The 11,985-nt window shown below is 40.3% G+C and overlaps 1 protein-coding gene across 3 annotated transcripts; it reads left to right on the top strand.

The window, feature by feature from the left end:
• The first annotated feature begins 700 nt into the window (after nt 1-700).
• shpk (sedoheptulokinase) lies at nt 701-11,985 on the top strand. Of its 3 annotated transcripts, XM_039777425.1 has the most exons (9): nt 702-1,044; nt 1,153-1,294; nt 4,220-4,394; nt 4,503-4,655; nt 4,824-4,999; nt 6,250-6,450; nt 8,884-8,960; nt 11,270-11,362; nt 11,671-11,985. In XM_039777425.1, the coding sequence occupies exons 1-9, from the start codon at nt 907-909 to the stop codon at nt 11,746-11,748; spliced, it is 1,233 nt and encodes a 410-aa protein (XP_039633359.1). In that variant the 5' UTR covers nt 702-906; the 3' UTR covers nt 11,749-11,985. The 3 variants fall into 3 exon arrangements, with proteins under 3 accessions (XP_039633358.1, XP_039633359.1, XP_039633357.1); XM_039777424.1 differs by lacking the exon at nt 11,671-11,985 and having other exon boundaries at nt 701-1,044; nt 8,884-9,280; XM_039777423.1 differs by lacking the exons at nt 11,270-11,362; nt 11,671-11,985 and having other exon boundaries at nt 8,884-10,328.

An 11,985-nucleotide genomic window follows, 5' to 3' on the forward strand; every position in this document is an offset into this window, starting at 1 on the left:
AATAAAGTACCACGGACAGGCAATCCACCCTTATGAGTGAGTCATTTAAAGCACACATAGGCCTCTGACTAATGAAATAAGTAGGGCCTATGACTTAATTCATTCAGGTGTGCCATCAAGGCAGTGAGCTGGGATACACAACAGACCTGGCACTGGGCTCCACACTCTAATATACTTTTAACATTGTGCTCTCTGCTCTCCCTATTGTGTCACCATTTTTTGCCTTTCCTGTGTACATTTTCTGCATGACACAAGGACATGCTCAACTGTTTCAGCCTCCTGGCACAAATCACAAAGACCTGTTGGATGCTTTCCTATAATGAAAAGTGTAGGCCTACTGCTGAGGTTGCTGTGTGCCCAATTCTCAGCCTGCTTACTGTTACTTGCTCTTTCCGTTGTGTTCCCCTACGTCGTCTTGTGTTGTCTTCCAGTCAACCTTGAAAAAAACGTGTTTGACGCCTTTTTTCACAGTTTTTTTTTGCTTTTTCCAGCGTTTTAAATTGTTAAATTTTTCTTCTACACATTTTCAGCGCTTATTTCTACGTCCCATATTTTCTGATATAAAACAAAAATTGAAAACGGGTCAATTTGAACCGAAGTCAACACAATGGTTAAACATAGCCTACTTCTTGTTCTTTGGATTGAGTGAAAATGTCTCCCTTTTATTGCGTTATCCCAATGCTGATTTACCTTTCTCCACACTATGCCTTTTCTCTCTGATTTTGATCATTTCTCTCTAACGTTTTGCTGTGATTTGCAGTATTTTAGTGATGGAACTAATCGGTTATATAGTCCCTAGAATAGAATTTCCGATTGCCTGTTTCCCCATGAACGCAGCAGGGTTGACTTTGCCTTGATGATGCCATCAACACCGTACAGCTGAGTGCCAACGTTTCATCAGCAGCAATGTCTACCTATGTCCTGGGTGTAGATGTGGGCACCACGTCGGTAAAAACCGTTTTATTTGAAACTGGCTCCAGATCGGTGGCTGCGAGTCACGCTTTGCCTACTACGTCTGATATAATCGATCATAACTTGATAAAGGTGAGTTCACGTACCGCACAACTTCATAGTTCAACTCAGCAACATGAACATTGCTGTGCGTTTGATCCGAGTGTAACGTTAACCTGGCTACGTGTCCATGCCGCGCAGGCGAAAGAGCAGGAAAGTGGCCGGATCATAGACACTCTGAACCGGTGCCTCGGCCTGCTGCCCAGAGACAAACTGCAGCATGTCATCCGCATCGGGCTGTCCGGACAGATGCACGGAGTTTTATTCTGGAAAGCAAAGAGCGGTAAGACTACTACCTGGCTGCCTCCTGCATGCATGCACGCACGCTGTTGCATTTCACAAGTTGTGCTAAATTGTGAAGCAACGGCTGTGAACATGTTTGAGCAGGAAATACACTTGTATAGTCATTTTGAAGTGTTAAATTCAGAGAGGACTGTTAAGACATCGTAAAGAGAGATTATTTTCAGACCAAGTTTGATGGTCCTGGCCCCCAACATGAACACACTTGTGCACAACACTTTGTAATTACAACCAGAATAGTGCTTATGCAGATGCAGAAGTAAAAACAAATAAAGAACCATATGACCCTGGAATAAAGAGGGGCCCCAGTTCAGAAGAATACAGGACCTATATGCCATAAAGCCCTCAAGCTACTACAGTGTCTGCTCTGGTATGTAGGAGCCAAATTCCTCATCTCAGAAGATGGAATTTGGGTTTAGTAAATGGGTTTACTATTATATTTCATCATGGAAATCCAATCTGGAGCCTTGCCTGGGGCTACTCCCCTTTTTTGCCTGCCTTTACCACTGCTATGATGTAGGCTATAATATGAGGACAAGTAGCCAGAGCTCAGGTAGGTGTGTGTGTGTGTGTGTGTGTTGTGTGTGTGTGTGTGTGTGTGTGTGTGTGTGTGTGTGTGTGTGTGTGTGTTGTTGCTGTTGTTGTACAAAAACATACTTTGCAATACATACTTTGCAATACATACTTTGCAATAAAAAACATACAATGCAATTGCAATTAAATGTAGTTAATCATTTAAATACGCTGGATCTCTATCGTCTTTGTTTTGACTCTCAGAGTGTGTCTACCTGCATACATCTTACCTGGAGCCTTAAGATAAAGATTTAGATTGATTTTCCCAGAGGGATATTTGTTTCCACAGTCAGTAAGGCAAGTTTGGCCTATAGGATTGCCTTTAAACTATACTTGGCCAAGAAGCTCTTTAATCTTATGATCCCTGGAAGGGCCCCAATATAAGGGTCCCACATCACACTCTTGTAGCTCTTTGAAACGTTTCCAAAGAGCTACATTAATAATGTATTTCATACATTCAGTTTTCTCTTATATTGAAAATAAAATGGTTATACTACTGGATCTCACGTTTGAGTAGTATTAGTGTTTCAGTATATGATGCACGTACACTGTTAATAAGAGCTGATATTGCCTCAGAGCCCTTAAAATGTTACTCACTACCTGTTAATTTGGTCATGTAGCAGATGGAGGGGGCTGCAGACAGACAACAATAGCAGTATGTTACACACAAGTCTCTATGTTAACATGCATAATGAAGATTAAAATTCGACATCAGGTAGAGTTCATATCACAAACTATTTTATCTAGGACATTTTGAACGTGTTCAGAATTCATTATAACCAAAGCAAATGTTATCTCCAGTTTCCTACTATATATACAGTACTTTTTATTATTTAAGTATGATTCCTCTAGATAAAGTTGAGTTGTTTGTGGAAGAGAATGTACATATATGACTCTTAACATTCCCCTCTGTCTTTAGAGACTAAAGATCATTCACAGTTTGATTGGGACAACAGTTCCCATAATGTTTAACCAGACCACAGGCTTTACAAAAAAACATTCAGCAGTAATGGCCATGGGGATCAATAAGAGAGTGAAGTTTTCAGACTGCTGAATTACACTAGAGCTATAACAATTTCAAATGTTACCGTACAAATAGTTGTCTCAGAAATAATTGTCTCTTTTAGTCAAATAAAAAAAAAATTATGTATTACTTTTTCAGACAAATTAAACTTTTGAATGAATCCCATTAAACATCTTTTTGTTATATCACAGCTATGTGACCCAGATAATGTAATAGCACAGGTACACAGCCTATGAAGTAAACCACGCCTCTTTGTTATCATAAAACCTTGTATTTTTTTCTTAAATGAACATAAAATTGACAATAAACACCAATAATCACTTACGCAATCACACTAACGAATGCAATTTGGCACATCTAAGCAAAATCAACAATTACCATCAACAGTCATACCCCTTAGGACCTTAGCTCATGTTCGCAATTAATTGCGGAAAAACAAAGAAACGGCAATTACGTAAAAAAAAAAAATTGCAATTAGACAATTATGTAATAATTGTTACTGATTCTCCAGTCTGTAACACAGATGACCTTTTTAGGATGCTTTTTGAAAATGGATTGAGGAGCTGGGCAGTTAAAGGTACTGAATTCTTCTTATAACTCTGACAACTGGTTGGTCCATTGTAGGTATTTTACAACTATGCTGCCCTCTGCTGTTTGCATCCAAAACCTGATATAAAAATAGGTTTGTAATCATAGTAAATCTATGCTACTGGAAATAATAATAAGACTTTATTACGGATTCATGGTCCAATAAAATGACAGCACAATACACACAACACTTACATACATAAATAATCCCAGAGGCATTATACAATTTCATTATATAAAATATAAAAAAAAATATATATATTTAAATACCTCATCCATACTCTTAAAAATAGGCATTTGTGACAGTGTCTCCATATCTGAGACTGACAACAAACAGTACTGAATCTGATGTTGGATATGACCAAGATAATCTCATTCATACACACATCAAGTACACAGATACATTTATACACAAGATTTCTTACTACAGCTTCAAGCGTATTAACTCGTGTAAGACACAAAAAAAAAAAAAAGTGACCTGCAGTGACAAAAGCACGTCAATAAACTCTACATGTGTGGCCCTTGGTGTGATACTCTTTTTCCAGTGTGGCCCTCTGGGAAAATGAGTTTCACACCCCTGATCTAGGCCTTTTAAGTAGTATTCTCAAAGTATCATTATATGCTAGCTGTAATCTTCTCATGCTTCCTTTCTGGAAAGGTTTTTGTAAAGTCAGATATAATTTATCTGGTCTGCTGTGTTGTTCCATTGCCCCTCTCTCGCAGGTTCTGATTGGTCCAAGAGGGATTTCTTCACAACCACAGACACCAGTCAGCTGGTCACCTGGCAGGATGGGCGCTGCAGCAGTCACTTCCTGTCCTCACTTCCAAAACCACATTCACACATCAGCGTGGCCACTGGGTTTGGCTGCGCAACAATCTTCTGGTACATGAGACACAGGTCAGCATGCACTTTAAAAAAAAGAAATAAAGATAAATCCCATGTACTACTGCGCCGCTTGGTTTTGTGGTATGAAAGTGAACTTCAAGATGCGTGGTTTCACTGCAGGCCTGAGTTCCTGGAGGACTTCACAGTCGCAGGTACCATCCAGGACTATGTGGTTTCCATGCTGTGTGGTTTGGATGGGTGTGTGATGACGCCACAGAATGCAGCCAGCTGGGGCTTCTTCAACACCTCCTCCAACCAGTGGAACATAGACATGTATAAAGAACTTCCTGTTTAGGTCAAGTACTAAATGCATGAAATATGTTCTATAGTTTGTGCATGCTTGGTGTTAAACTGAAATCACTAATCACTATGGCAGTGTAAGCTTGTAATGAACTGTTGTTATGCGTAACAAGCTATTGTGGGTGTGTGTGCATGCTCTAGTCTGAAGGGTGCCGGCTTCCCTTTGCACCTGCTTCCTCAGTGTGTGCCATCTGGTGGCTTGGCGGGACAGACGTGCTCTGACTGGCATGGTATCCCTGCTGGTACGCCAGTAGGGGCCGCCCTGGGAGACTTCCAGAGCTCCGTCTACTCCTGCATGAGTGCGCAAACAGATGCAGGTGAAACAGGAAGTTCAGTCCTTTCACTCAGGGCCAGGATCACACTTAATGCAGTGAATCCATACAGACACTTATGGTGCGTTCTTTTTGTCCACCGAAGTCGATCTACGAGTCGTTTTTCGGAGTTACGAACCGGAAGTTGCAAAAAGAACGCCCCCGAGGTCGTATATATACGACTCGTCGAGTCGTCTGAACTCAGAGGACCCCGAGTTTGTTTCTCGTTTTTCGACACGGATGTCACGTCACACTCGAGCTACTAGTCGCGATTACAAGACAAAAAGAACGCACCATTAGACTGTACGTGCACTTCAGATGAAAAAATCCATTAAGGCTGTGCCATGATATCACATCCATTAGATTTCTTCTACTTTTGCAGTACTGATAATTAGGGGTGGGACAAAATATCAGTATGACAATATGTTGTTGTCCTTCTCGGTGCGATGCGATAATCGTATGCTGGCGCCAAATATCAATATTTTAATTAATAAAATGAGGCGCTCTAAATAGATTTCCCTGCTCCCAGTGTCGCTACTTCATGGCTCCTCGGGGTGGCGCTCAACACATGAATGAGGAAAACTTGAACATAAGTTAACTAGCCAAAGAGGAAGAGGTTTTCAATGGGATGGCAGACAGGAGTTTGAAAAAAGAAAAGAAAATGCCCCTGCCACATTTAAGTCCAAAGTATGGACCCATAGGTGCTCTATAGTTCTGTAATTTTAATTTACAGACTGAAAAACTGGCGCTGCAGAATTGTTTTCTAACCGTTTGGACTTGCAGTGAATAAAGAGAATAAAACCTGCGCTTAACCTTTTCACGGGCATTTTCTATTCATCGTTAGACCAATATCATGATGTATCATGATAGGATTGTGTAGCAATATATTGGTTATCGCAGAATTGCTGTATCATGATATTATCGGTAGTGTGAGCCATGTATCGCGTATCGTGTGGTGAGGTACCCTGGGATTCCCACCCCTACTGATAATGCTTAATTTTACTGTAGTTAACAGCAAAAGGAACAATAACAAAGCATGAGAAATGTTTAACATGTGAATGAAAAAGACTCAACAATAACAAAAAGTACACAGCAGTAAATACCCATGTCTTAGTTTGTACTCATTATGTTTGAGCACACACAGAAAACGAATGCATTGTGGATCAGATGTGATCCTGCCATCAGTGTGTCTTGTTTGGAGCTGGTAGTTCATATGCCTTAGATAACAGTTTTGTATTTTTATCCTAATTTCTCAGTTCTTAACATAAGCACTTCAGCCCAGCTGACCTTCGCCATGCCAGCTGACTTCAGACCTCCAGATTCTCCTCAGCCTGCCTCCTCCATCTCCTACTTCCCCTACTTTGAGGACTCGTACTTAGCGGTGGCGGCTTCACTCAATGGAGGGAATGCACTGGCCACTTTTGTGGAGATGCTCACTTCCTGGATGAAAGAGCTCGGTATGTATTTTAAAGTGCTCATGTTATGCTTTTTTCCTTTTTCCCTTTCCTTTATTGTGTTATGTATCTTTTTTGCGCACGTTATAGGTTTACAAAGTGAAAAAGCTCAAAGTCCACCCCAAAGGGACTTCATTTCCAACAGAAAACACTGTTCACAAACTGCTCCAAACAGCTCTACTGTAGTAGATAATAATCTATAATGCTCGCCTAGCTGCCAGCATGGAACTCCCTCATACTCTGCTTCTGACTGGCTAGCAGTCCTTACCTAGATACTGCGCAAGTGCGACTCCCAACAAAGATGGAACAGAAGTGAGATGTCTCACTCTGTCGCTAAAACAGAGAGAGAGAGCTCAACACACAGGGTGAAAAGAGGAGCTGCAGCAATGTGCAGTACAACAAAAATATGGTGTTTTTTGAAAATTAAACCATGTAAACCTATTCTGATATAACCTCTAAATACAATTATGAACCCGAAAATGAGCATAATATGAGCACTTTAAGCCATGATAGTATTGGAGCTCTAGGGGCAGCAGTGTCAGTTTACTACTTTGGTCCAAACTAACATATTACAGCTATTGAATAGATTGCTATGTTATTTGGTGGAGGAATTCCTGGGCCCTGAATCAAATATTCTTAATGACTCTGGTGATCCCCTGACTTTTCCTCTAGTGTCACCACGAAATGGCATATGTGGTTTTTATTGGATTGATTGCCATGAAGTGTTGTACACAGGGCCTGAAATTAACACCGCGTCAAATGCAGGTGAATTTTGCCATTGGCAGGTGAAACCGCCCATCTACCGGCCTCCTTGGCGTGTAGCTAATGAGTATTGAGGGATTCATCAGATTGTTTTTTGCCACTCTTCTTACATATTTCAACCAAGTCCTTGGATTTGAGCTTTAAAATGTTGCGACACATTACTGGGGTGAAGAGGCCACCTGGAACAAAGCAACCAACAAAAAGATGAGGATGATTCAAAGAAAAGTAAAAGAATACCTTTTATTACCAAGTGGGCAGTAGGGCTGGGCAATATATCGATATTATATCGATATCGTGATATGAGACTAGATATTGTCTTAGATTTTGGATATCATAATATCGTGATATGACATAAGTTTTGTCTTTTCCTGGTTTTAAAGGCTGCATTACAGTAAAGTGATGTACTTTTCTGAACTTACCAGACTGTTCTAGCTGTTCTATTATTTGCCTTTTCCCCACTTAGACATGATGTCCACATTACTGATGATAATCATCAGTAATGTGGGGAAATCTAAAATCTAAGTGTGAAGATATTTTGTTAAAGCACCAGTTGTCAACCCTAGAATATCGCCGCAATATCTATATCGAGGTATTTGGTCAAGAATATCGTGATAGCTGATTTTCTCCCTATCGCCCTAGTGGACAGTTTGCGACAATGGTAAGGTTCGTGAGTGGCTGATTTACGACAGAACAAATGTACTGCAGTGACTGTTGTGTGTATGGCTCAGAGAAAGCAAAGTTAAATCCTTTTGTAATCAGGACTAAAAACTTAAAATGAGAAGCGATTTAAGGACCACAAGTCATCAAAAAACCACCTACACACGATAACAAACGCATGCCAAAGTTGGCTGGTAAAAAGCCTGTGGGGACAGTGGATTTTAAAACCCATTTGCCACAGTGGCTGGTGGCCAAAAAAGTTCAGGCCCTGGTTGTACACACATTCATGTTCCCCTCAGGATGAATTGTAATCACTTCACAGAGATCTTCAACAGGGGGTCCTGGACCCCTAGGGGGGTCATCAGAGTTACTGTAGGGGGGGCCTCCAAATTATTGTAATTTTTAGGAAGTTTTCTTTCAAAAACTAAAATTTCTTAACATGAATCCAACATTATTAGCAAATATAAATAATCCTTTTTGTGGGTCCCTGATCCGTCTCTTTCAGCTAAGGGTTCCTTGGCTTAAAAAAACGTTGAAGACTCTACTCTAGCACCGTCATCAGGTCAAACTTTAATGTGTCCAATATTTTGGTTTATTCTATGCTGTTTTCTACCATTATAAGGCTTTGGTGCAACACCCAAGTTGAATGAATGTAAAATCAATGTGAGCATTAAAATTAATTAAATGACTTCTCTCATATCTAATGATTGTAATTGGTCCGCAGTGGACTTCTTAGGTAAGTTTTTGCCTTCAAGCTTTTTGAGTGTTATTTATTTATTATCTAGTCTAGCTTTTCCGACATTTTAGACACAAATATGGTGATGATAATTGTCCAAAATTATGTGGAATTGCATTTTTTTTTTTTTCAATTGAAAAACATAACGTTTTCTTGAGGGAGGACCCCTAAACTCTCTGCCAAATGCGTGCGCCTAGTCTTCCACAAACCTAGGGAAAACAATGCATTATTTAATTTTTTTAACCCAAATGTTAAATTGCTCCTCTCGTGGTCTCTCACAGGTGCGGAGATGAGTGATTCCTGCTTATATGAGAAGCTGATTCATAGCGCCCTGAATCAGGAAACGAGCGACCTGAGGGTGAGTCCCACTATCCTGGGAGAGAGGCACGACCCTCTCTGCCTGGGTCAGGTGACCAACATCTCCACTACCAATCTCTCTCTGGGTCATTTGACCAGGGCACTGTGCCGCGGAATCCTGGACAACATCACGTCCATGATGCCTGCTGAACGTCTGCAGCAGGCGGGGGTCCGCAGGATTGTGGGCAGTGGGAGCGCCATCGCCCGCAATGAGGTGCTAAGGCAGGAGGTGGAGAAGGCGTTTGCTCAGCCGGTGGTATACGGACAAAACGCGGACTCTGCTGTCGGCGTGGCCATGGTCCTCTGCGACCTTCTGTGAAAGTAATCCACGGGGGAAATCCCTGTCAGTTTACACCATTAATTGAGAATTTTTGCACATCGGAGTACCTTATCGAATGGCATCGCTTTGTTTAGGAAAAGAACAATCAGAAATGCTACAACATGTTTTGCTCTCTGTAACTAAAAGCAAATGATGTGTTTGCCAGGACGGGAATCAACAGACTTGTGTAAAGTGTATTTGTTTTCAGATAACCTGATACTACAATAAGAGCATAATTTATAGCATAACACAGAGGTGCCATTTTGCAAAGATGCTCATCATTTATACACTTTTTGATAAATGATGATTTATTTAAAATATTTTTTTCCACTGACGGCAACCATATTAGAGCGATATATAGTGCAACAACACAATTTGCTCTAAAGGACTTAAAAGCAAAAAAAACCCATCCTGCTATCGTTTAGCTTTACAGCTGTTGGTTTCTGCACCAAGAGTTGAATGCGACAAGTTCATGCTCTTTCCCTGCGTTGCTGAAAGGCATCATATAAAATCCATGAAGTAGATTGAAATCACAGCGCTGCTGGAATGCTTTGAAGACCACAGATTAAAGATCACAGACTTATTATACATACTGTGACAGGATCAGGGCGCTTCTTTAAATAAATCCCACAGCTACTGCATGGTTCATCAGTAAGGCCAGTGAGATGAGGTGTAGCAACTATTAACATGTTAGCATTCAAGCAGAAAATAGGCTATCAAGGAAATGCCTTTTTAAAACTTTCTTTCACTTCCGTCTGTCTCAGGGTTTCTATGTCGTTGCATGCAAGGAGCTGATATTCTTTTAACTTCCATTTAGGCCTATCTCATTGAGTCTAAGAAGATGTAGTATTCAAAAGTCCCCACATTAGCCTGAGCCTAGGATGGAGTAAGACACTGACACTGTCAGGGGTCCTGTGTGTAATGAAAAGAAAACTTAAAGCTTTAGTGCGTACGTTTTTTTATATTAGTGAACAACTGTTACATTCAAGCCATTGCCAAATGAGTTGCTACAAAGCTGATTAAGACTATCAGCTCCACACAACTCTCTCTGGATTTCTCAGTACGGCTATGCGACTTTCTCCCGCGCAGAAGCTCGAGTGAACATAATGACCTCTTCTGAAGAGTCCACCATGTTTTTTAATCCTCCGTGTCCTCCTTGGCTACTAGCAAGTGTGTGTGTGTGTGTGTGTGTGTGTGTGTGTGTGTGTGTGTGTGTGTGTGTGTGTGTGTGTGTGTGTGTGTGTGTGTGTGTGTGTGTGTGTGTGTGTGTGTGTGTGTGTGTGTGTGTGTGTGTGTGTGTGTGTGTGTGTGTGTGTGTGTGGACGCGCCGACAGTGTTGTCATTACTCATGGGGGGAGACAGAAACTACGTACTATAGCTTTAAGTTAAATATAGTTAAGACTGAGGGTGACAATGTAAACAGACGATAGGATATTTGCCGATGTCACAAAGTCTGCCAAGATACGATTTTGGTTCAATTCAAATCAGGGCCCTGTGATCGATATGAGACAATATCACACGATCATTTACATTTATATCCACTCACGAAAAAGCAACAAAAATATGATTTGACAGTTTTATTACCGAGCTCTTCCAGAAATTTAAATATAAAGTGGGAATTTCAAAAATAAAGGCATCTTAAAGGTGATATGTATCGATAGTTTCACTTTGTATCAATGAGATTTTAATGTTGATCATTAAATCGATATATCGATCAGATGCAGTTAATATGCATCTCTAATCACCATTCATTGAACAGTTGCAGTGTGGTAAACTATCTTTGTGTTTGTTAGAAGCCTTGTTTTATTACCAGATTGGATACATATTCCTTTAATCGCATCTTCATCATGTCACTTTATTGTAAACTCTGTACTTTTGTATTATGTCTGACTTTTTTTACATTTCTTTTTCAGCTGATTGGTCATTTGTGTAAATGTTTTGATCTGATTCTCTGTGCTCATTCACTGTCCCTGCTCCGTTTATCCCAGCAGATCCTCGGATTCAAACATTCTGCTTATATATTCTTTAAGTGTTGTGCCTCCAGTGTCTCTGTTTCAGGAAGGAGAGCAGCTCTAAGTTCAAGGGTAATGATTTTTGTTGTTTTCTATCAAGGTCTGGGTCTAGACTGATTACTGCCCGATCTTAACAGTCTTTTGATTTTAAGTCTTAATCTCCCATTTTGAACTTATGCTACTCACAGAGTGGGTAAATGTTTTTTGTCAGTTTCTAATGTTAATTGCCAACTTTATTTTCAAGAAGACGATCTTAATTTTATTAACCGTAGTTGAATTTGTGGTGCCTCTGCTGGTGCTTTTTGTCGTGATTGGATGCTTGTTTTTAATACATATTATTTATATGTATATTTCACACATATTTGTTCTGAATCTTCCAGATATGCAACTCAGTACTATCAGAGGAGGGGGTTGAGGCAGATCATCGCGAACCAGCATTACATGTGGAATATTTCTAGCAGCAATGTTTTTATTTATTTATAACAATGAGCAAATGCAGTTATGTTTCTACGAGTCGTGACTGTGACAAACGCACATGACATCCCTGTTATTAGTATTGCCATGTCATTCATTGTAATTGGGCAACTTTCTGTTGGAATGACTACAGCTATATGTAGTTGTTTTTCTCTCACTGGGCCATTAGTTCCCACCTGATGTGATGTGACTATATGGTACAAATAAATCAGATAATAAAT

This window comes from Perca fluviatilis, chromosome 16 (genome assembly GCF_010015445.1).
Source record: "Perca fluviatilis chromosome 16, GENO_Pfluv_1.0, whole genome shotgun sequence".
NCBI classification, from domain to species: Eukaryota; Metazoa; Chordata; class Actinopteri; order Perciformes; family Percidae; genus Perca; species Perca fluviatilis.